General features: G+C 52.0%; 2 protein-coding genes across 6 annotated transcripts in view; one reads left to right on the top strand and one right to left on the bottom strand.

The window, feature by feature from the left end:
• CHKA (choline kinase alpha) overlaps positions 1-8,383 on the top strand; it is a 51,398-nt gene extending 43,015 nt beyond the window's left edge. For all 3 annotated transcript variants that reach the window (XM_084750833.1, XM_084750832.1, XM_084750831.1), the window contains 6 exons: positions 19-77; positions 2,987-3,074; positions 3,738-3,846; positions 6,073-6,179; positions 6,662-6,743; positions 7,396-8,383. In XM_084750833.1, the coding sequence (XP_084606959.1) occupies positions 19-77; positions 2,987-3,074; positions 3,738-3,846; positions 6,073-6,179; positions 6,662-6,743; positions 7,396-7,455 (505 nt within the window). In that variant the 3' untranslated portion in view covers positions 7,456-8,383. The remainder of the gene's footprint in view (positions 1-18; positions 78-2,986; positions 3,075-3,737; positions 3,847-6,072; positions 6,180-6,661; positions 6,744-7,395) is intronic.
• Positions 8,384-9,880: 1,497 nt separating this feature from the next.
• On the bottom strand, positions 9,881-22,791 carry TCIRG1 (T cell immune regulator 1, ATPase H+ transporting V0 subunit a3). 3 transcript variants are annotated; one of them, XM_084750618.1, is made up of 20 exons: positions 22,677-22,791; positions 20,307-20,427; positions 19,913-19,991; positions 19,193-19,416; positions 19,017-19,105; positions 18,715-18,841; positions 18,547-18,629; positions 18,290-18,383; positions 17,978-18,190; positions 17,433-17,577; positions 13,335-13,474; positions 13,061-13,218; positions 12,895-12,985; positions 11,915-12,033; positions 11,625-11,838; positions 10,872-11,000; positions 10,633-10,743; positions 10,441-10,558; positions 10,100-10,277; positions 9,881-10,022 (listed from the first exon to the last, which is right to left on the bottom strand). In XM_084750618.1, the coding sequence occupies exons 2-20, from the start codon at positions 20,421-20,423 to the stop codon at positions 9,944-9,946; spliced, it is 2,508 nt and encodes an 835-aa protein (XP_084606744.1). In that variant the 5' UTR covers positions 20,424-20,427; positions 22,677-22,791; the 3' UTR covers positions 9,881-9,943. The 3 variants fall into 3 exon arrangements, with proteins under 3 accessions (XP_084606744.1, XP_084606746.1, XP_084606745.1); XM_084750620.1 differs by lacking the exons at positions 19,193-19,416; positions 22,677-22,791 and having other exon boundaries at positions 20,303-20,428; XM_084750619.1 differs by lacking the exons at positions 19,193-19,416; positions 22,677-22,791.
• Positions 22,792-23,918: the final 1,127 nt, after the last annotated feature.

Raw genomic sequence — 23,918 nt, 5'->3', positions numbered from 1 at the left:
GAGGCTTTCCTTTTCCAGATCATTGCTGCAGTACACTAGATCTCCAGTTGTATTTTGTCATAATGACTGTCAAGAAGGTAAGGATTGCCATGCCATGCTAAAGATGAACTTTATACTAAACACCTTCACGGGAAACATCTGCATTATGGTTAGAAAAGCAAGTTCTCAAAAAACGAGAGTATGTTCATTATGTTTATAATATTAAAATCTATACATTAGAAAGATCTGAAAAGATTGTCTCTAAACTGGAAATTGGGGTGAAGCCACATGTACCTATTGATATGTAACTCCTATGGTAGATATTGCTACTTGATTAGCCTCAAGAGCAGAAGATCCAGATCATGTGAGCGCTGTGCAACTCCCTCAAACCACCTTCCCACAAAATATGCACACACAGCACTACACACTCAGACTGCTTTACTTAAGAAAAATTACAGTAAAGTATGTTGCTGCTGTCACTGAATTTTACTGTTTTTTACTCGTCTAGTTGTATTTTTTATTTATTTATTTATTTATTTATTTATTTATTTATTTATTTAGTGTATGTGTTTTTCTAGAAAGAGTTTCTCTGTGTAGCCTTGGCTGGCCTGGACTCACTTTGTAGACCAGGCTGGCTACTCACAGTGATCTGCCAGCTTCTGCCTCCCAAGTGCTGGGATTAAAGGCACGCACCACCACGCCCAGCCTAGCCCTATAATTATTATTATTATGGCGGTATTTTCTAATCCATTAGCAATAATGAAATACAGACACCTGTTATATTTTAAAATAGCCTTGATTCATCTGGGGCAGGGCCGATAATAATCCCCTAAACTGACTTCTATATTGGGGCAGGCATCCCATACCCTGTCCCAATCCCATGCCATCTGCTTCTAATAATTTCTATGGAACTACCTCCCATCCACAGTCCCAAATACTTGCTAATGCTCATCCACTCTGGCCATGTGTTTCTCCCCCACCTAACCTGTGGAGTGGCCTCCTTTCCCCTCTTCATCTCATCTCGTCTCGTCTCGTTTCCTTTCTCCTTTTCTGGTCTCTCTCCCAAAAAGCCCAGGAACTTTAGCCACATCTATTCCATTTGCCCTGCCCAGGTGTGTTGGCTTTTTATTGATCAAACAGGAGTGGGTTTTTTTTTTGTTTTTTTAAAGATTTGTTTATTAATTATACAGCATTCTTCCCGCTTCTGAGCCTGCATGCCAGAACACCAGAAGAGGGCACCAGATCTCATTATGGATAGTTGTGAGCCACCATGTGGTTGCTGGGAATTGAACTCAAGACCTGGAAGAGCAGCCAGTGCTCTTAACCTCTGAGCCATCTTTTCAGTCCCAGGAATAAGTTCTTAGGCAAGGTTACAAACATTTTGGGGTATGTGAGCCTGCTTATTTGGGCAGCAACCAAACCATCCCCCAACAGTAGAGTCTTATACTATGTAGCCCTGGATGTCAGCAAACTCAGAGATTCATCTGCTTCTGCCTCCCAAGTGTTGGAATTAAAGATATTAAAACCACCACAGTTCAACTATTCTGTTTTCAAGGTAGCATTTTGTTCTGTTGCCCAAGCTGGCTCTCAGATCTTGAACTTAAGGAATTATACCTCTACTTTTTTTGTTTGTTGGTTGGTTGGTTTTGTGTGTGTGTGTTTGTTTGTTTGTTTTGTTTTTGTTATTGTTTTGTTTTTGGTTTTGTTTTTCAAGACAAGGTCTCTCTATGTAGCCTTGGCTGCCTTAGACTCACTTTGTAGACCAGGCTGGCTTTGAATTCACAGCGATCCGCCTGCCTGCTGGGATTAAAGGTGTGCGATACCACGCCCAGCCCATACCTCTACATTTTTAGCTCTAGGTTAGTAGAGGTTTTTTTGTTTAGTTTGGTTTTTTTTTTGTTGTTGTTGTTGTTTTTTTTTTTTTTTTTTTTTTTTTTTTTTTTGGTATTTTGAGACAGGGTTTCTCTGAATAGCCCTGGATGTCCTGTCCTGGAACTCTTTTTGTAGACCAGACTAACCTCGAACTCACAGAGATCCATCTGCCTCTGCCTCCCGCATGCTGGGGTGCTGGGATTAAAGGTGTGCCCAGCCTAGATTGGTTTCTTATGAAGACTTCTCATCAATCAGCCCTTAATTGGAGTCAAAGAACTTTTCTGATTAGCTGATTATTGCTTGCCAACTAGGACAAAGTATAGAAATTTCAGCAGCAGCTTTGCCTGTTCACCATAGCCTTCTGGTTCTATGGTAATGAAGTGTGCATATCATCACCAGAGGGCTCTGGACCAGATCAGTTGTCTGAGTGATGGCCAACTGTAGAAAGGATAGAAATGATGGCTTGCATTTATTTTATTGTATACTTTTGGGTGTCTCACTCCTGCTCTCGTTTTTTTTCATTGTCATTGGAAGCAACAGGAGTATGCTGCAAAGCATAGTAACTACCTCCATTAGAAACCCTGGGAGAGGGAGAATGGACCGAGTTGAACAAAGGATGGAGCTCCAGGCCCTCCCACCGACTCTTGAGCTTCTGAACATATTAATGTAGGGTTCTAGGTCTGGCAATCACCCACTTGCCTATATTCAATGCTAGAGGAAATGTCAAAGGGCCATTGTCTGTGGACTTCTTGGGTTGGAACGGCATGCAGGGACAAGCCACTTGGGCCTTAATTGGCCAGCTGATAACAGTAGCCCAGTCCCAAGGCTCCAGGAGATTGAGGTAAGGAGACCAAATGCACTCAGGTGCACACTATGTAAAGTTTTTGGAAAGTACTTCCCCAGACAGTAGTTGAGATTTGGTTATGTTCTGTAGTGTTCAGACTGCCTAGGAGGGCAGGGACTGGGAACAGCTGGTCCTGGAGTCTCCCTGCCAGACTGCCATGACAAAACTTTTATCTGCCCCTGTGATGACTTTTGGATCAAATCTGAAATCATTCAGGGCTAGAATCAACTCTGCTGCCCAAAGATTGGAGCCTTGTGTTATAAAACGTCTTGTCACCCAATCCTTTTGTAGGTAATATCTTATTGTTGGAAGGCCGGGAGAATTCTGAAAAGCAGAAGCTGATGCTCATTGACTTTGAATACAGCAGTTACAATTACAGGTAATGTGTTGCAGTCAAATGCTGATTTCAGAGTATAGTACTTCATATTATTGTAATATAAAGCAATTACAGGTGTAAACGACTTAGGAAAAAGTACCCACCACCACCAGAAAAGAAGGTATTTGCCCCATACAGGTCAGTATAGGCCTTACCATGCAGTTGGAGCAAGCACTCAAAAGCAGTCTGGCTCTTCCTCTGAGCTGCCAAGATGGTTCTCCTGACATGAAGCACTGTGCTCAAGTGCCCAAGTAGTATTCAGGTAGCACCTTTCCCCGCCTCAGTTTGCTATGGTTCTGATGGCAACCTAAATGGCTTTCTATGACATAAAAGATGCCATACTCTTGTCTGCTCCAGAAGCCTAACTTGGGGACCAGAGAATCCCACTTAAGGTTCATTCAGCTTTTAGTATATGTTTTATGTGTATGTATGTGCATCTAGTGCTGAGGGCACATCAGGGGCCAAAAGAGCCTATCAGATCCCTTGGAACTGAAGTTATGAGGCAATTGTGAGCTCCCTCGCAGGGGTCCGTTGCAGGAGCAGCATGTGCTCTTGAGCAGTGAGCCATCTCCCCAGCCCCCCATTCGGCTTTTGTCCTTTCTGCTCGGGGAGCCTGCAGCTCCTGCAGTGTGCCTCACTCTTTGCCTCCGTTATCCTCTCTCTCAGGGGATTTGACATTGGAAACCATTTCTGTGAGTGGATGTATGATTATACCTATGAAAAGTACCCTTTCTTCAGAGCAAACTTTCAGAAGTATCCTACCCGGAAACAGCAGGTAGGAGTCTCATTTGTACTGATAAGTCAGCTTTATGTGTAAGCTAGCTGTACACTGTTAGAATGGCATGCTTTGGTTTGTTTTTGGTTTTGAGACAGGGTTTCAATGTGTAGCCCTGACTGTCCTGAAACTCACAGCCACCACTCAGCTTACATGCTGCTCCTTTTTCACTTTTTTTTTAAATTTTGTATTGTTTGTGAGACATAGTTTTTCTGTGTAGCCCTTGCTATCCTGAACCACCTATGTTGACGAGGCTGCCCTTGAACTCAGAAATCCACCTGCTTCTGCCTCCTGAGTGAAAGTGAAACACTACCTAAGTGAAAGCAGGGAGTGAGCAGGACAGCATTTCACAGCTGCAGGACGGTGGCTCAGACGCTGCCTGTGAGGACAGGTGTGAGCAAGCGACGGCTGCAGAGTCAGGGTGCATCTTTTGAGGCCTTGTGGAGCCATGAGCCCATGAAGAAGTTTCAGGAAGCAGACTCCATTTCAAGGCTGGCCTTTCAAATGGGAGATTGCTAAGGTGCCAGGAAGTGTCATCACTCTCTTCTGGTCACAGTTTAAGGCTGTCAGGGATAAGCTTGAATGTGTCCAAAGGCAGCCAGCTTATGTGAGGAGCAGGAGGCATAGCAGTAGGTGGTCTGCTTGGAGTGAAGAGCAGGGCACAGGTGAGGGCACTGGGTCTAGGCTTGGTGGAAGAGAAATTGGACCCATGGAGTGAATGGCACCAGGGTTCAGATCTGTTGGAATAGCTGAGAGGGGGGGTCAGCTGAGGCAGACTGTGGTGGTAAAAGACAGCACTGAAACTGTACAGCAGTGTGCAAGCTTAAGGACTAGTTAGTTAGTGTTCTCTCTCTCTCTCTCTCTCTCTCTCTCTCTCTCTCTCCCCTTTGAAATGATGCCAGGGATGTGGGATGTCTCTCTCAGTAGGAGAAAGTTTGACCAACATATACAGAGCCTTGGATTTGATCCTCAAATAAATGAGTGTGGGGCTCTGTCAAACACTCTCTTTGTAGGGCTCTGTCATTCACTACCTCTGAGTAATAGAATGGTTTTTTGTTTGTTTGGTTTTTTTTTTTTGAGATAGGGTTTCTTTGTGTATCCTTGGCTGTTCTGCACTTACTTTGTAGACCAGGCTGGCCTCAAAGTCCACCAGCCTCTGCCTTCCGAGAACTGGGATTACAGGTGTGTGCCACCATGCCTGGCCCAGTGCTGCTTTTCTTCTTCTTCTTCTTCTTCTTCTTCTTCTTCTTCTTCTTCTTCTTCTTCTTCTTCTTCTTCTTCTTCTTCTTCTTCTTCTTCTTTCTTTTTTCTTTTTTTTTCTCTCTCTCTCTCTCTCTTTTTGTTTTGTTTTGTTTTTGTTTTTTTGAGACAGGGTTTGCCTGGGACTAAATATGTGCACCACCACGCCCAGCTGTGCTTTTTTTTTTTTTTTTTAAGACAAGGTTTCTCTGTGTAGCCTTGGCTGCCCTGAACTCGTTTTGTAGACCAGGATGGCCTGGAACTCTCGGGGATCCGTCTTCCTCTGCCTCGCAAGTGCTGGGATTAAAGGTGTGTGCCATCACGCCTGGCGCCCGCCCCCCCCCCCCTTTTTTTTTTTCTCTTTAATTCATTGTAGGTACTTTAAAGTGTGTGGCCCTCGGGGCCAGAGAGATGGTTCAGGTTAAGAGCACTGTGTGTTCTTCCAAAGGTCCTGAGTTCAATTCCCAGCAACCACATGGTGGCTCACAACCATCTATAATGTGATCTGGTGCCCTCTTCTGGCATCCATGCACATGGGGGCAGAATGCTGTATAAATAAAGTGTGTGGCCTTCTGGAGTTCTTGTTTTGAATTTTTATGTGAAAAGGTGTTTTGTCTACATGAATTCTGTTCACTACATGCATAGAGTGCCTGCAGAGACCAAAGAGGGCATTGGATACCCTGGGACTAGAGTTTGAGAAGGTTGTAAGCCACCTTGTGGGTGCTGGGAACCAGATCTGGGTCCTTTCCAAGAGAAGCCAGGGCTACTCTCTCTAGTTCCCTTGAACTGTGTTATTTTGTGATGTTCATGGAGACCCTTGTGTTCAGCCCACTTGAAGGAAGCTAAGGGATAGATATCATTAACGTCAGAGTCAGACACCATTCTGGTGTCACAGAGGCATTGGCAGCATGTGTGACAGGCATGCAGCTGTTGGCAGGGTTTGCTTTTAACAGTCATCCATCCTAACACAGTTAATTCTTTTTTAAGCTCCATTTTATTTCCAGTTACTTGACTACATTCCAAAATGATTTTGAAAGCCTCAGCAGTGAAGAGCAGTGTGCTACAAAAGAAGACATGCTGCTTGAAGTCAACAGGTAAGCTTTTCCTTGCTCGTGTTGGCGAGTGTAACCAGCTGCTGGCCAGTGTTGTGTGGTGCTTCTCTTTGCACGGAGAGGCTGGAGGTGATGACATGCTCTGCCACTCACCTGCTATTATCTGAACTTAAGCAGGAGCTGCAGAAAGCCTCCTGCTTAGGGAGCAGCTTCCTGCCCAGTGCATAGGGCAGGTTTTCAAGAGCTGTTGCCAGCTGGTGGTTCTGTATACTCTCAAAGCAGAGCATAGCTACCCAGTGTCTTATGTGCCCTGCCAGGCAGCTGGTTGTATTCACACAAGTATTCCCATGACGGGCCAGAGACAGGGAGAGTCCAGTCCTTTCACACACAGTCCCATAAAAGGACCAAGGCAGCACTTACTGCCTGAGAAAGATACTGGTAACATGGCTGGGGTACACGATGATGTCTGTAGTTCTCTGACTGACCTCACATGGCTGATGTGCTTCTCATTTCTGTGGTTACAGATTTGCCCTTGCCTCCCATTTCTTCTGGGGACTTTGGTCAATTGTACAGGCCAAGATTTCATCCATTGAATTCGGGTACATGGTATGTTTCCTCAACTGCAAGGAAGCTGTGGTGTGTGACCCATTGGTTTGGGCATTTGGTGACCTGGTGGCACTGGGGCAGTTTCTCTGGAAGCCCTTCTTGATGTTACAGTTGCCTCACCCCAGGGCCGTAAGTGCTGCTGGTCACCTTTAGCCACATGCTAGTGGGGTCTGTGTGAGGCAGAAAGAACTCTAGACTTTTGTCAGTCAGCTCCACTGCAGCCCATTTTAACACAAGGGACACTGAAAGGTGTCACCTCCCTGCTATAAGGCATGTTACCACTCCATACTCCAAGTCTATAATACCCAGCTTCAGGTTAGAGGCTGGCACCATTGTTGTGAGCCAGGCTCTGACACTAGCTTTCCTTGTCCTTGACATAGACTCTTTTTTTTGTGATGGGTCCCACCCACTCTACGATAGGTAGAAGGTTTGATAATTATGTCATCAGGCAAAGACAGGAAATTGGGATATTTCAAGCAAGTTTTAAAGTCTGATTTGATCAGATGATACTGTAAGATAGAACAGATCTCAAAGCAAGGATGGCACCAGGGATACAGATGTGGGCTTTGCTGGCATGGTGTGCCACAGTAGCATTCTCCAGGTCAGCTCAGCCTGGCTACATAGTGAGCTGCTTGTGTTTGCTCTCTCCCAGGAATATGCCCAAGCCAGGTTTGACGCCTACTTTGACCAGAAGAGGAAGCTTGGAGTGTGAAGGGGCTGACTCCACTCGTCACCACTGGACTACAGGAGGCTGCTGCATCAGGCCCTTGGTGGAGTGCTGCTGTGACCACTGCCCTGGGCAGAAGGCCTGGACGTCTCACTACTGAGCACCGATGTTTATGATACTACAGACTATATTAAAGTGGAGTAACATTTCTTTCATCTTTGTTTACGCTCTCACTAGGACTCTGAACCATGATTGGAAGCAGAAATATAGTATGATAGTGCAATAGCTCAGAACCCGCCTAACCTGGAGGCCTTTTGGCTGCATGGCTACAGCTTTCAGCCATTACTGCCTCAGCCGGATAGAGCAGTGCCATGTGGTACTCCAAGTGCTGATTTAGGACATTAATGTGCTGCAACACATCTGTGACAGGCTTTGTAGGTGACTGTGTTACAGACACTTCTGAAGGGTGAGTGAGCAGACATACTGTGAAATGGCTCAGCAGGTTGAGCCTATCGAGGGGTCTGTGGATGGGCAGGCAGCTGTTCCTGGAGGAGCAGGATACACTTGACTGTGGTGTGCATCTGCATACAGTAGCTGCAGCCAGCATCAATGGCTGGCCACATAACTGCAGTGTCTCCTACTTGGGTGTGCTTTACAGCTCCAACTTCCCTGGAGAGGAGCAGTGGAGCCAGCTTCCTCACCCCTTCTTGCCTTCCCTCTGCCTGGCCTGGAACTTGGGCTTCTGCCCAGGGCCCTGCAAAGCTGCTTCCCACCTGATGTCACTGGGAGACAGCAGCTGTATGTGGGGTGCTGGGGTACAGGTAGACTAGAGCTGTGAAATCCATGTACATTAAATACCCAATGGAATAAACTTAGATTTTTCTTTTTTTACTCTGAATTCTGAATTGTTTTGTGCACATATTTCTGCTACCATCGACTGTATTATACAGATAAATAAACAACTTGAAACCCATCCTTAGGCTATCACCTTGCTTTCCATCAGCACACACATGGGAAAGCCATGTGACTAGTGCCGGGGTGGGTATCCTCCTTGGCACACCTCATTCTCTGCGACACCACGTCCACTGGTCTCCATGGCTCCAGAGAGCAAAGGTGCCTGGGATTTGCCACCCTTCTTGACATGCCTCACTCTGTTGCTTCCCCAGGTGTGAGGCCCAGACAGCAGCAGTGGGAGCTGCAGCTGTTCATGTTGCTCTGACCAAGGAAGCTTCAGCAAGAACACTGCGTGTTTTACATGGTATCTCTGTGCTGAAGCATAGGATGAAAGTGACGATGGCTGCCTGTTCTGGCCCTTTCTCACAATGGCCTCACTCCAGCTGACTCTGAGCTGGCCTAATGATCCTCAGATAACAGGCTCCTTCACTGTCTGCTTGATGGCTCCTCCTGCTTTTCATTATTTTTAATTTTGTGGCTGGGAGAGGTACATGGACAAGAACACCCCAGGAGGCCAAATGCCCCGCACCTGGAATCACAGGCTGCTCAGTGCAGGTGCTGGGAACCAAACCCAGCTCCTCTGCAAGAGCAGTACAGGCTCGGAACCACTGAGCCATCTCTCCAGCCCAGTCTTCTACAATACCTTTCCCAGATTCCTGCCTCCCCTGCCTGCTGTTTCCTGTTCTTCACAGGAAAGTCCTTCACGGTCCTGGTGAGCCTTTCCAGTTCTAACTGCCCTGCTTAGTTATTTCCTGCTCAAATGAGCTGGGATCAGATCCATCTTGGCCAGGACAGTGCTGGTTGGTGCTACTGAATGCCATTCCCATAGCAACTGGAGCCAGTCCAGGCAGGCAAGTGTCAGCTAGGGCAGATCTGCTAAAGTCTCCTGGGGACCCTCCACACTCATCTGTCCTGCTCTGTTGTTTGCCTTTACTTAGTCGGCCAAGCATGTGAAACTACCCGAAAGACCCTAGCATTCCCAACCCTGCATTCAGAGTCCACACCTCCCAGCAGCTTGGCCGGGGCCACTGTGGCTCGCTGTGCCCAGAATAGCTCTGGCCTCAAAGCAGCCTTTGTTGTTCAGGCCTTCAGCTGCAAGAAGTGCTTTATAACCTGGCTGGAAAACTTGGGTCTCTGACATGCGCTGGCTGTGTATTCCAGCTAGAGGGATGGAAGAGGCTGCTCCAACCTCAACCAAGCATGGAGGGAAGAGGACCTGAAGTCAAAGCCAGTTTGCACACCTCCAAAAATGGGAGGTTCACTCCTCCCACCTGGTTGGAATCCACTGCCATCCAACTAGGGTGTCCCTTCTTGGCCCTAGAGCTAGGCCTCATCCCTGGAGTCTACAGATGTGTTTATGGGTTCTCAACAGCAACTTCTAAAGGCTTAGATCCTAGACCACTGCCTCCCACCCTCTGCTGAAGGGTGATCTAAGTCGACGGCATATCCAAACCCATAGCTCTGACCACTATAGTGTCAACCCAGCCCTGGTACCCCAGAAAGGACCAATGCAGAGTTCCTGGGCCAGCCAGCTGTTTATTCCTTTCCTGCTTTAGAGTGGCAGGGGTCGCTGTGGGTGCTATTCATTGTCCACAATGAAGGTGAAGGGACTGAGCCTGTAGCCGGTACCTGAATAGAACTTGTTCTGGAATTCCACCCTGGGTGCGAGAAAGGGGCTGGTGAGAGGAACTACACACATTCTGTCCATGCCCAGGCTCACCACCGGGGTGCTCACCAGTGTAACCGCAGGGCATGCAGGAAGGCTGAGAGCCCCTCCATCACTAGCAAGATAGCCACAGTCATCACAGCAAAGGCAGCAAACACAGGGACCAGCACCACAGCTGCCACGCCAATGTCTCGGCTCATGCCCAGGCCTATGCGCATCACCATGGCCCACAGGACCTCAGACAGTTCTGCACACAAACAAGGGGCCAGTGAAGCCAAGGGTGGAAGAATGACTGTCAGACTACCCCCACCCCCCAGCACCCTTGAACCCTCTTTGCCCCTAGAGCTGGTGGGTCACCTCTGTGTTTGACAGGGTAAGATACTGAGGCCCCTGAGGGAAAGATCACTCACGAGCATGGGCCAGGCTCAGGGCCCAGAGACGCAAGTAGGAGGCTGTGTTCGAGATGCAGCCCAGGCAGAATTCGATGGTGTGGATGGCCTGGTGCATGAAGATCTCAGAGGGGACGAACTGCATGGTTAAGAGGTCATGAGACCACAGCCAGGCCTGACAGCCCTCCCTCAAGAAAGTACTGCACCACCTACCTCAGCTTCCTCGTCATCCCCGGGGCTCCCAGCCTTCTCCTCATCAGGACTCCAGCTGTTCTCCGAGGTGGAAGCATCATGGGAGGCCAGAAGCTTGTCACTGTCCTTACCCTGAAAACAGGTAGCATCAACAGCTCCAGCCCAGGGAGCAGCCTTTGCCACCCACCCAGCAGCATGGAGCCTGCCGGGAAGCAAGGGTCACCTCCCATGCAGCCCTCCCTTCCTGTAGTCCTCCTTACCTGTGGGCCTGCTGGTCTTCTCAGAGTGTTTCTGCGGCGCTGCTTACGCAGCAGATACAAGGGCGTGCCCAGCAGCAGGACAGGAACTGTAGCCAAAGCCAGGACCACCAGCACATACTGTACCGCTTCCTGTGGGCAAGGAGGGCAAGGCAACCATGCACAGTGCACGTAATGAGTCACTTGATGTGGTCATATTGATCATATAGAGCTGCAGTCCCTTCCCAGGGGACACTATCAAGGTCCTCTAAGAAAGGACTTCTGGGGCTCAGAAGTTAAGAGCACTGGCTGTTCTTCCGAAGGTTCTGAGTTCGATTCCCAGCAACCACATGGTGGCTCACAACCATCTATAATGAGATCTGGTGCCCTCTTCTGACTTGCAGGTGTACAAGCAGGCAGAACATTGTATTCATAATTAAAAAAAAAAAAAAAGGAGCCGGGCGTGGTGGCGCACGCCTTTAATCCCAGCACTCGGGAGACAGAGGCAGGCGTATAGCTGTGAGTTCGAGGCCAGCCTGGTCTACAAAGCGAGTCCAGGACAGCCAAGGCTACACAGAGAAACCCTGTCTTGAAAAACCAAAAAAAAAAAAAAAAAAGGACTTCAGGTTCCCAACACCTGCTGTGGGACCCCTCTCTGCTCCAAGCTTTAATCCATTGCCTCTGCAGGGATCCTGGCCCACAACCCATTTCTCTGGTGGCTCAGTGACTGAAGAGGAGGGTCCCCAGGGAAAGGGTCTGAGCCGCGTTCTGGCCTACCTGCCTGTGGAAGAGCGAAGGGTTGGTAGGACTCTGCGAGAAGAGGAACATATTGATAAAGTGGATGAGGATACTAGGGGCTGAGGAGGGGCTGGCAGCCCAGGCCTGGAGCCACTTGTAGACAATGAGGAAGACAAGGTAGCCGAAGAGGCCCAGCAGGAAGATGAGCTCAGGCAGGGTCTCCAGCAGAAGCCGGTGCGCCTGGCCAAAGTGCCTGTGGGAACAGACAGGTCAGAGCACTCTGGCTCCATGAGGACGCTGCCCCCACCCATTGGCAGCCCTGGGCTCACAGGTGGTTGAAGATGCTGAGGAACACCCCAAAAGCCATGTGGGTGACACCGAGGATGACAGACATCTTCATCTTGAAGGAGTTGAGGAAGCTCAGGTGGTTGGTGGCCAGGCTCCAGATCTGGGTTGGTGGGAGAGGTGAGCGCTTTAGCGACACCACGGTCTGTTTTGCCAGTACCCTACCCTCCGTCTCTCTTAGCACCTTCTTGCTCCCTGACAAACCCAATCACAACACCCTAGTCACTAGTTCTAAGGGACAGCAGAACGAAGTGAGCAGCTGCTCTCGCAGGTAAGGTCAGGTGACCATGGCTGGTTCTTGCCAGCAGGGTACTTCAGACACCCGAGCCTAGGCTTCACTCTCCTCACCTGTGTAATATGGTGATGCTAAGAGATGTCTATAGGACTCACATGGACCAGGCACTTCACACATACTGAGCTGCTATTCTGTTCTGGGTTTTGGTTGATTGCTTGGTTGGTTGGCTTTTCAGTACAGCCTTGGCTGTCCTAGACTCCTTTTGTAGACCAGGCTGACCTTGAACTCACAGAGATCCACATGCCTCTGCCTCCGGAGTGCTGGGATTAAAGGCGTGTGCCGCCGCCGCCACCACCATCACCACCCAGCTGGTTGGTTTGTTTTGAGACGGGGTTTTATATAACCCAGGTAAGCCTTGAACTCAAATGCAGCTGAGGATGAATTTGAACTCTGATCCTCCCACCTCCCGCCTCCCACCTCCCACGTGTTTGAATTACTTGGGTGTAGTGCGTACCACTACACTCAGTCTGGATACTATCTTTTGTAGGCCTCTCTGCTTGTGTGCCAAGCTTCACACTGGCTCTAGCACAGGGCCTGGCACCCAGAAAGTGCTCAGTGCCAATTGCCAAGGGAGGATAATGAACAGCGGGAGCTCTGGGGCCCTAGCCAGCACCACCCCCCCATACACACTGCCTCCATCATTCATACGCACCAGTGTGGCCTACTTACCGGGTCAATGCCAAAGGGATAAGGGCCCAGGAAGACACCAGTGATGTTGGGGTTCAGGGTGAGCACGGGGTGCTGGGACAGGTACTTGTCACTGCAGTGATAACAGGTAACATCAGAGCTGCACAGTGGACCAGGGGCTCTGGGTGAGTAAGGATGTAAGTACTACCTCCAGCCTGACTGGTTGGCCATGGCAGCCACGCTCCAGCCTGAGGGGAAAATGGTGGCGGCACGGCTGAAGCACTCATTGTAGATGAAGCCAGTGTAGATGGAGAACAGACCCATGAGCAGGAGCAGATAACGACCCCCAAAGAAGGTCTGCCAGATCTGGAGGGGGGGGGGGGGCGGGGGAGGGTGCAGGGGGGGGCAGGATGGTGTGATGAGAGGCTGTTCAACCCTGGGGCCCTAGGCCCTACCCCTGCCAGGTGTTTGGTGGTTCGTACCTCGTTCTGCGCGGCCTTCACAGCTGGCCGGTCCTCAGCGAGGACCATGGCCAGGGCAAAGAGAAACATGAGCAGTCCGTGACCAACGTCACCGAACATCACAGCAAAGAGAAAGGGGAATGTGATGATGGTGTAGGGAGCTGTAGGCAGACAGGACACAGTCAGGCAGGTGCTCCTGGGGGCTGGGTATCTGCTTCCTTGTCTGACCTCGCCCCGCCCCTCCAGGACCAGCCAAGAGAGCATCTGTGAAGCAGGGACCACTTGCTGACATTCCAGAGCCCGCAGCTGTCAATCTGTACCATCTTGGCCTTGCTACTTAAGCTCCCTGCACCTGTTTCTCCACCTGTAAGATGCAGGTATCACTGCCACCTCACAGGGTTATTACAAATGAGTGTTGTGGGCAGGCCTGGCAGGTGACAGGCTGTGGACATAGGTTTAGCAGTTCTAGGTACTGTCAGTTACTTAAGATAGAGCTGCTGCTGAGTTGTCCAGGATGGTCTTGAACTCCTGAAGCGATCCTCCTGCCTGCTATTGCTCTGTGTGTGCGTGTGCCTATGGGTCAGAGAACAGTGGGTGCCATCCCCCAGAAGCCTGGAACTTCACCAAGAAGGAGCTGCCCGGCTCCACCCCCATTGGAATTCCAGCCATGCACTGCTGAATGTACTTGGGCTTTGGAGATCTTACATGGACTTTTTTAAAGCATCTTTTTAAATTCAGATTTATTTATATGAGTACGCTGTCTTTGTGCACACCAGAAAAGGGCATCAGATCCTATTACAGATGATTGTGAGCCACCATGTGGGTGCTGGGAATTGAACTCAGGACCTCTGGAAGAACAGGCAGGACTTTTAACTGCTGAGCCATCTCTCTGGCCCCTGGTTTTTTGTTTTTGTTTTTGTTTTTTAATAACATTTGTTCCTATGCTAACTTATTGTGGGGAAGGCATGCATGTGTGGAGGTCAGAAGATAACTTGTAGGCATCACTTCTCCTTTGTGGATCCTGGAAACTGACCTCAGATTGTCAAGACTTATTGGCAAGCCTTTACTCAGTAACCATCTCTCTGGCCCTGATTGTTTTAACATCTATAAGCTGGACGCGATGGCTCAACCTGTAATTCTAGTACTCAGGAAGCCAAAGCAGGATTGCCACGAGCTCAAGGCCAACCTGAGCCGCAGTGCAAGACCCTGTCTCAAGCCAGGTGTGGTGGCGCACACCTTTAGTCCCAGCACTTGGGAGCCAGAGGCAGGTGGATAACTGAGTCTGGGGCTAGCCTGATCTCTACAGTGAGTTCCAGGACAGGCAGGGGCACACAGACAAACCCTGTCTCAAAAGGCCAAGACCTAAAAAATCCCTGTCTCAAAATGCAAAACAGGGCTGGAAAGATGGTTCAGCCGCTAAGAGAACAGTTTGCTCTTCCAGAGGTCCTGAGTTCAATTCCCAGCAAGCACATGGTGGCTCACTATCATCTGTAAAGAAATCTGGTGCCCTCTTCTGGAATGTAGGCGTACATGCAGACAGAGTATGCCTACATGGCAGGGTGGCACAGGCCTTTAATCCCAGCACAAGGGAGGCAGAGGCAGACAGAAGAGCTCTGTGAGTTCGAGGCCAGCCTGATCTACAAAGCAAGTTCTATACAGAGAAAGCCTATCTCAAAAAAAAAAAAAAAACAAAACACAAGCAAAAAAGGAGCTGGAGATTTAGCTCAGTTAGCAGGGAGTTAGCTAGCATGCATGGAGCCGTGGGCACACCCCTCCCCTAGCACTGCATAGACAGGCCTGATGGTCTACTCCTGTGATCCCAGGACCTGGGAGGTGGAGCTCAAAGGAAGATCAGAAGTTCAAGGTCATCCTTAGCCAGAGTTTGAGACCAGCCTACGATAAATGAGACCCATCTAAAAACAGCAACAACGACAACAACAAAAAACAAAACAAAACAAAAAAACAATGCCCCCCCCAAAAAAAAAAAGAAAAAAGAAAACCCAAAAGGAAGCGGGGAAGAAACAAAAGCTTCACAAATGACATGGTGGGTCCTGGTGGGCACTCCGCAAGCTCCAGGAGGCCAAGATGGCCACTTAATCTTATGGGGTGACTGTGGCCCCTCCAGGAGCTGCACTGCTCGGCCCCATAGAGAGTGGACTTTAACCCTGTGTTCAGTGTCTTTATACAGAAAAGGGGGGGCATTTATTTTGCACACAGAGAAGGGAGAAGACCACATGGCCATGACAGCTGTCCACAGCCCAGGAGAAAGACTCAGAACAGATTTTCTCGCACAGCTGACACCTTAACCTCTGCTAGTTTGCCATGTTTAGACAGCATCTAGTAGCCCAGGCTAGACTTGAGCCAGCCTGAGCATGGCAAACATGGCTCTGGTAGGCCTTACTCTTCAGCCCATTCCCTCTGCCTTGCTAAACACTGTTAGATCACATTCCTAGAGCTGGCCACCAAGGTCTATTCCTTTATTTGGCTACCTCCTCCTCCTGAGACTGACCACTGATAGGTTCAGCTATCAAAGTATTGAAGTCCAGCAATCAAAAGCCCCCTTTGCCTCACCTAATTGATACATCCAATTAAAATTAAACACCTCATCCTAACACAGGGTTTCCCCTTTTATAAACTGCCATTTGCAGCCAGGCATGGTGGCCCACGCCTTTAATCCCAGCACTCGGGAGGCAGAGGCAGGCGGATCGCTGTGAGTTCGAGGCCAGCCTGGTCTACAAAGTGAGTCCAGGACAGCCAAGGCTACACAGAGAAACCCTGTCTCGAAAAACAAAAACAAAAAAAAAACAAAAACAAAAAAAAACAAAAAAACTGCCATTTGCTCCTTTCTATCCAGAGACGGCCCTTTGTTGCTGCCCCTCACCAAATACTTCTTCCCCCTCTCCCTCCCTTCTGCCCCCCCCCCCCCCCGTAGTCCTCTATCTCCCATCTTGTGTCTTATTCCCTGCCCTCTGTCTCTTTGGGGCAAATAAATCTCTCCTTTGTGTGGAGAACTTGGGCTTGGGGTGTCCTGAGCTGATACAGGTCCTTTCACCATGTAGCCAAGGCTGGCCTTGGACCCTGCTCCTTCTGCTTCCGACTCCAGCATCTGCACCGCGCCCAGCCATCTCTGCCACCTTCTGCACACCCACAGTGCTTTACTGCAATGGTTCTAGCAAATAACCCCCTTCCCTGAGGCCCCTGCTTTGAAGGCTGGCCAAGGGGGCAGCCACCATCATGACTACTTTACCTGCCCTGGCAAGCCCCCAGACCAAGCCCAGGATTCTGAGGCAGAGAAAGCCTGGGACCCTGTGGCCTGTGTCTACACAGCGCCAGACTGATCCTGCCTCTCACCTATGATGAAGGCTCCTCCCCAGAGAGGGTGCGTCGCAGCAACCATGCTGGAAGCCAAGCCTGCACTAGGTGGCTGGGGGGAGGGCACCCCTCTCTGCCTGCTTCTCCTCACAGCTCCATCCCTTTTTGGGTTCTCTCCAAGAGCACCAGCCTGGACAGACATTTCAGGCTAGCCAGCCCACTTCTGAGGCTTCTCCTGCCCGCCGGGGCTTCCGTCTCACCACGGGAGGCCTGGGATTACGCACGTGCACACCTGCACTCAGCCTCAGGTCCTCACACTTACCGCAAGCCCTTACCCACTGAGCCTTGACCTTCCTATGGAGCTGAGGATAGCTCTGCATCCTCCATTGTCCTGTGTCCAGCTCCTGCCTCCTGCTAGGATTATAGGCCTGCACCGGCCTGGTCCAGGGGCCACTCTGATAGCCACCAGCCTTCCTCAGCCCTCTTTGAGGTTGAGCTAGTATTCTCATTTTACAGACCATGAAACCATGACCCACTGAAGCTAAGAAACTTATCAAAGCAATCAAGCTGAACTTTAACCCACTCCCAAATCTGTTTCCTGGACTGCTCCCTAGGGCTCCCTGTGGATTTAACAGGAGAGACAAGTGTAAAGTCTTAACCGCGACTAGGGCACCCGGGAGCCTTCCTAGAGAGATCAAATTGGGGAGTATGCCTCTGCTGCAAAAGGACGGGGTGGGCCCAGCTCCTATCCGCACCCCAACAGAGAATAGGAGGGCTGGCCCCCACTGAGGGTGCCGTGGCTCTCACCAGGGTTGACCTCCTGGTAGCGTCCCACACCATAGGCATCCACAATGCCCTGGAAGCTGGCGGTGAAGCGGTTGGTCCTGATGAGGGTTGGTGGCATGTCCCGGCAGGGGATGCGGTGAGCAACAGCACTCACTCCTGCCTCACTCTGGGGTGGGCAGAGAGACAGAAGCTGATGTTGGGGCTGTCAAAAACCCTGGGGCCCCTCCCAGGCCCAGCCCTGCACTATCAGGCCTGTGCTTCAATGTCCCCATGTGCACTACCACTGTACCCACTGGTAAAGGGGCCTGAGGCTCCTAACAGGCTCAGGGAACATAGCCACGGCCCTGGAAGTTCAACTTTATAATTGCTTCATGTGGCTTGGTGAAACTGGGAGGTCAAAGGAGGGAAGGTTACCATCTAGGTAATGTCCTGGAGGGAGAGGCTTCTAGAAATGGTACCCACCCCCAATCCCAGGGCACAGATGAGGTCCCCGGAAGCTTGAGGTGAGACAGAAAGCAATAGGGAAGGCAGGCAGGGAGCAGGCCTCTGGCAGCCTGTGCACTCACTGAGCCATCCTGCAGCGCCTGTTGTAGGGTGGGCAGGTCCCGAGTAGCACACCAGACCTCTGCGATGAGGCACTTGTGTGTGGAGCTCACACTGCACTGGTTGAGGGCCAAGTACACAGCCTTCATCTTTCGGATCTGCACCTGCCCTGGGGGCAGCAGCTGCTGCACCCGGCCCAACACCTGGCTCAGGAACCTTTCAGTTTCCCCCAGGACCTGAAGCCAAAAAAGGTCATCAGAAGGACCTTTGAGCTAGCGTGTGTGTGTGTGTGTGTGTGTGTGTGTGTGTGTGTGTGTGGTCATGTGGGCTCTCACCTCTTGAAGCTCCTGGCTCTGCTGCTGTAGCTGGTGCAAGGCCCCAAGCCGCGCTTCCTCCTGTTCTAGATACGGGAAGACATGACAGTGGAAGCTACGGGAAAGAATGGGTGTTGAGGGTCAGAGCTGGGGGAAGGGCAAATCTGGTGAAGGCGTTAGCAGGGGCCTGGGGCGCACAGAGCCAGCAATATCTATCTGGGAGCCTGAAGTGGCCACTGGAGGCTGGACACCTGCAGAGGATGAGTGACCGTGCTCACCAGTCTGTGATCTTTCGAATCTTCTGTCCGATCTGCTCACCCCAGTAGGAGATGACAAAGGTCATCCAAGTCACAGGCTCACCCTGAGAAAGCCAAATTCAATTAGTCCCTGCCTCCCTGGCTCCTCCCAAACCGCCCCCCACCAAGCCCTGTCCCCTGCCAGCTCACCGTCACTGGGTCCTTCAGCTGCCCCTCGGTCTCCCTAAAGCTGGCAATGAGGAAGCCTCTGCAGGCTCTCCAGAGCAGGCGCTCCAGGGCAGCAGCCTTGTAGGGCTCGATGGCACCTGCCACGAAACTGCCAACAGGGCTGGAGGGGGGCTGCAGCCTCCCACTCCACCCACCTCAGCAGGAAGCACCCGTGGGAGACCTGGCCCCCCCCCCCCCACATACAGGGATTCAGAGGCCATCCGGTCCCCTTCTCTGTCCAATGCATTAAGGCTGCTAAGAAAAGACGTACTGCCCCCACTCACTTGACCTTCAGGTCTGCATGTGGCCCCCCAGTGGCTGGAAGCAGGGGTGTTCTCTCAGAGGAGGGTCCCTCAGCGTGGGCAGCTGCCATCTGGGTAGGAGAGACGTGGTGAGCCCAGCCTAGGTTGGGTTTGGCATATCTGTCTCCTGCCCCGGCCATGCCTTGGCTGGGACTGACCGGGGTGGGGCCGTGGCTCTGCCCCAGCACAGCTGAGTTGAGCTGGAGCTGGTGCAGCTGGGCTCGCAGCGCCTGCTGGTTGCCTCGAACATCCCGAAGTTCCTGGGCCAGGCGGTCAGTCTCCTCCTGGATGCGCAGCAGGTCTCGGGGAGGTGGTGCTGGCAATGTCCCCTCGGGTGGGGGCAGTGTCAGGCCAGCCCGGTGCACTTCTTCCCGCAGGAAGGCTAGACATAGAAAGGGGCGGGGGAGGGGGGCTCAGGGGAAGCCACATACAGCTATGCCAGCTAAGGGCTGCAGGCATGCAGAGAGAGCCCAAATGCACATCAAATGCCATTACTAGTCCACTTAGTCTGAACTCCCCGCAAATCCCAGGCAAACTTGCTGTCCCGGAAGCTCTGCTCCCACTGTTCTGCCCTCATCTCTGGCCTAAGAAGGGGATTACTAACCCTGGACGCCAGCTTCTGCCTATCCCAGCCCATGCCTCTGGTTTCCTGATGTCCACAGGACCCTGAGCTCTGAGTGGTAGATCACACTCCAAGCCTTAGGCTCTCTGCTCCACCCACCCAGAGCCAAGGACATCCTGCGGACCCAGTAGCTCTGCCTGTACCTCCCTTCCCTGCCTTCCACCTGAGTACCTGGGGCACTTCCTTTCAGCCTGAGCTTGCCCAGCGCTCCCTCTGGGAAGCCAGGCTGGGATGTGTGGGTCTGGGTCCAACTTACTGAAGGTCTTCTCCAGCTCCTCACAGCGCCGGACATCCACCACAAAGCGTCTCTGGAAGGCACTCACAGAGGCGTTGAGCTGTGGGGGACACACAGAGGGTTAGAGTCTCTGGTGGGGGTGGGGGAGGGGACCAGGAGGTAACGGCTCTGGGGTCCAGGCCTGAGGTGCCTCCTCCAAAAAGTTGCTGGGTGCCCAATTAGTCAGAAGATGACTGGCTGGAGCAGACTTAGCTTCCCCCTCCCCCATGCCAGGGAGGGCATGAGTAGGCACGGGAAGAGCCGCCGTGCTGGAAGGAAGAGCTGGGACGCTCCTGCAGGGCAACAGCGGTCACCACAAGGGCCCTTCCGGATGTGGGTCACTCACCCGGGACTCTGTCCCACCCCACTCACTCACGTCTCTGAACTCCACGATGCCCAGCTCGCCTAGCTGGCTCACACAGGTGTAGGCAGCCGCTGTGGGGAGCAGGAGCTGGACCAAGGCCACCTCTTCACTCCGGAACATGGACCCCATGACCCTTAGGGCAGGCAAAAAGGTTGGTCAGGAGCCAGCTCCAGGCAGGTACACACGCCTGCTCCCATTCACTGAGCAGGTGGGAAAACTGAGGCCCAGAAAAGGGTAGCGAGGTCAACAAAAAGCCAACCGCGTGACAGAGTACAAAACAGGCCAGTGACCCACCACAGCCTACTGTGGGCTGTCTCTAAGCTAGCCTTCTATATCTCTGTGGCCCAGGCTAGCCTAGGAGCTCCCAGAAACACGGGCTCTGCCCATTGTTTTGCCGCACAGCACACTTCTATGCCTGCCCTCACTTGAGAGGCAGTTTATTCCTGGGACCATAGGCTCCAGTGCTAAGGCTGTGACACTGACACCAAGTGCCGCGGAGCTGTCTAGCCTGTTCTCCTACACTATCAGAGGGGTGGGAGGTGGAATGTCCTCTAGGTGCCTGGGGTGAAAAACCTGAAAAGGAGGATTGGCTGGGGGTTGCCTTTGGCTCGCTGGCTTGCCAGCACTGCCTGTGGGGCTGGTGTTGAACCTAGTGAAAGTGAAACTATGAAACAGGCGGGAAGGCCTAGTGGCCTTGCTCCAACTCCAGCAGGCACAGATTCTTCCTGATGGCTCTAGAGAGGGCTGTAGTGCAGATGTCAAAGCCAACACTCTCCCTAGGCCCCTGTCAGATCTGTAGCTATTACTCTTAGGACCAGGGTCCTGGTGGGACACAGTTCCCTTAAACGTTGTTGGGCCCTAGGAGACACAAGTGAGGGCATGTCACTGAGGAGAACTTCAGATGCTAATGGGCCCAGTTGTCTGGGCCTGTCCCACAGGCCACTTCCTCCTGAGGCCTGGTTTTCTTAAGAGGAAACCACAGTCTGCTTGTTCCCCTGCCTGAGAAAGGAAAGAATTAGAGGCTTTCGTTAGAGCCAGGCCCTGCACAGGCAAGGGTGGGTATGAAGGGCTGGGTGCCATCACCCCAAGGCATGGCTCTGGTCACAGAGCAGAGGGCCAGGGACCAAGTCTCTAGAGTCCTGCTCAGACTGTGATCCGCTGTGTGACACTGGATAAGTCACTTGCCCTCTCTGTGCCTGTATTTCCTCTTTGATTGAATAAGAACGGTGGCCAAAAAAAAAAAAAACCAACAAAAAACAAAAACAACAACAACAACAACAACCAAAAAACAAAACAACAACAACAAAAACAAAACAAAAAACAAAAAAACAAAACCCATAAGATGTGAGTAAGGAGGTGTAGCCTTGGCCTAGACTCGACTGTCTCTGCCTCCCTCGAGCTGGGATTAAGACCCACACCACCAGCACCCAGCCTTAGTTTATAGGTAGGTCAACTTGGGTTGAGTCAGGTCGAGTCTAAGGTCACATGGCCAGCTGGGATCAAAGCAGAGAGGGGTCTGTCCCAGACCATAGGAGGGACACTGCTCTGACCTGGCATGTCCTGGCCAGTCCCAGCACCATCACCAACATCTGGCTGCCCCAGCCAGGAGACCACAGCCATTTAGATATAAGACAAATGAAGCCGGGCGTGGTGGCGCACGCCTTTAATCCCAGCACTCGGGAGGCAGAGGCGGGCGGATCGCTGTGAGTTCGAGGCCAGCCTGGTCTACAAAGTGAGTCCAGGACAGCCAAGGCTAACACAGAGAGACCCGGTCTCGAAAAACCAAAACCAAAACCAAAACCAAAAAAAAAGTAGATATAAGACAAATGAAAATACACTCATGCCCCCTGCTGACACCCACACCAGTCACTGTGATTTTGTTAATAGGTCCTGTCTCAGGATATCTCACAGCAATTCCCACACATACCGCTTGTGTTCTAGCCTTACCTCCCTCCCCCACTCCCCGAGGTTCTGCCTCACTCCTGCACCCTCTTTCTTGGTCCTTCCTTCCCTCTTCTTCCAGCCCCCCCCCACACCCTTTGGAGGATGTCGGAATGAGGAGAGGGGCAGAAATCCGCCTCGAGCACGCCACTTCCTAGTTGGATGGCCTCCGTTTCCTCGTCTGTACAATGGGTCCCTCCCTCCAAGCTTGCCGGGCCCCTGGGCTCAGGCTTGGTGAGGTGGGCCCCAAAGTTGCCTGGAGCTAGCAAGCCATCCTCCTAGCTCTCCTCGAGGCCTGCCTGCACCCCAGAAGGCCTGACACGGGCGCGTGGTCTCAGAGCCGCTTCCACCCGGAGTCGGTCGGGGACCACGGACCCCTGCCCCTCAGAGGAAGCGGGTGATGGGCAGGGCTGAGGCTCTGCAGCCTACCAGGACACTCACCCAGGTGGGCTCTCGCTCAGCTCGGACTTAGGATCTGAGCCCGCCTGGCGGCGAAACTTGCTCGAGCTCCGAAAGGCAGGGTCGGGCGTGGCCTGCGCCGACACGCCCACTCTCCGCCCCGTCCCGCCCCCGCCGAGTTTGGGCCGGCGGGGAGGAGTGGTGAGGCGGGGAGGGCGGCAGCTAAGATGGTTCTGGGTGTCCCAGAATCGGGAGATAACGGACAACGGGAGAGGGATAAGACCTTGGAGATGGGCCACCTTCATCTTCCCCAGCCTAGTACATAGGAGGCTGCTGCGCTGTTGTCCAAGATTTTGCCACCCCGCCTCACGCAGCTCAGGCTGTCCCAGGAAGGCTGGGGCAGACAGGCTGAGGAACTTGACTCCCAGGGGCCTGAAGGCTTTCCAGGAGCACCTGGCCCTCCCTCCCGAGTCCCATGGGATTCAGGACCATTCAGCTGCCTGTACTTTGGACAGGCTAGACTGTACCACTGGGGACCAGTGGAGCAAGGGGCCCCTCAGTTCTGGTGATCCTTGGACCTCATTCAGTAAACAAGGGCCTTGGTGTGTGTGTGTGCACTATAGAATGGAAGCCTAGGGCAGCCTGGAAACTGAGTCAGTCAAGGTGGGCACCCTCAGAAAACACACAGGGCTGCTCTGACTTGTGTGAGAAGGACCCTCACACAAGCGCACTTGAGGGCACAGGCCAGTGAGTGCTCTTCAGTGCAGGGGAACAGCCAGGGCCAGAAAGCTGTCATGGCTGCTGAGGTAGAAGTGTACCTTAGACCATGAGAACCAAGCCAGCAGCCAGCCTCATGAGTGAGAATGGCACAGCCTGGCTGGGCTGCCAACTGGGAAGCTGAGGGGCCACACAGCAGTGGGGAACTTACTGGGGAAACGGGATGTGTGTAGCAAGAGGCGAGGCCAGCTCAGAGGCAGCAGGACCTAGGTCATTCCCTCGTGACTGTCACCCCATAGTAAGTTTCCTGTTCCCCAAAGGACACCCTGGCCTTCCTGAGGTGTGTGTGCGCGTGTGCAGGCACTCCCCGTGCACTCACACGCAGAAGCCTGAGGTTGACAGTGGGCTGTCTTTTCTCAGCTGCCCACTGCCTTAGTCTTTTGAGATGGTCTCTCGATGAACCTGAAACTCGCCATTTTGATGAGACTGGCTGGCCAGTGAGCCCTCTGAGGTCCACTGACTGTCCCCAGCAACGGGTAACCGCCATGTGACCACACTGAGCTTTTC

This window comes from Acomys minous, assembly GCF_964271855.1.
Source record: "Acomys minous genome assembly, chromosome: 2".
NCBI lineage: Eukaryota > Metazoa > Chordata > Mammalia > Rodentia > Muridae > Acomys > Acomys minous.
The sequence above is the reverse complement of the archived record's forward strand: the minus strand, read 5'-3'. Positions and strand labels throughout refer to the sequence as shown.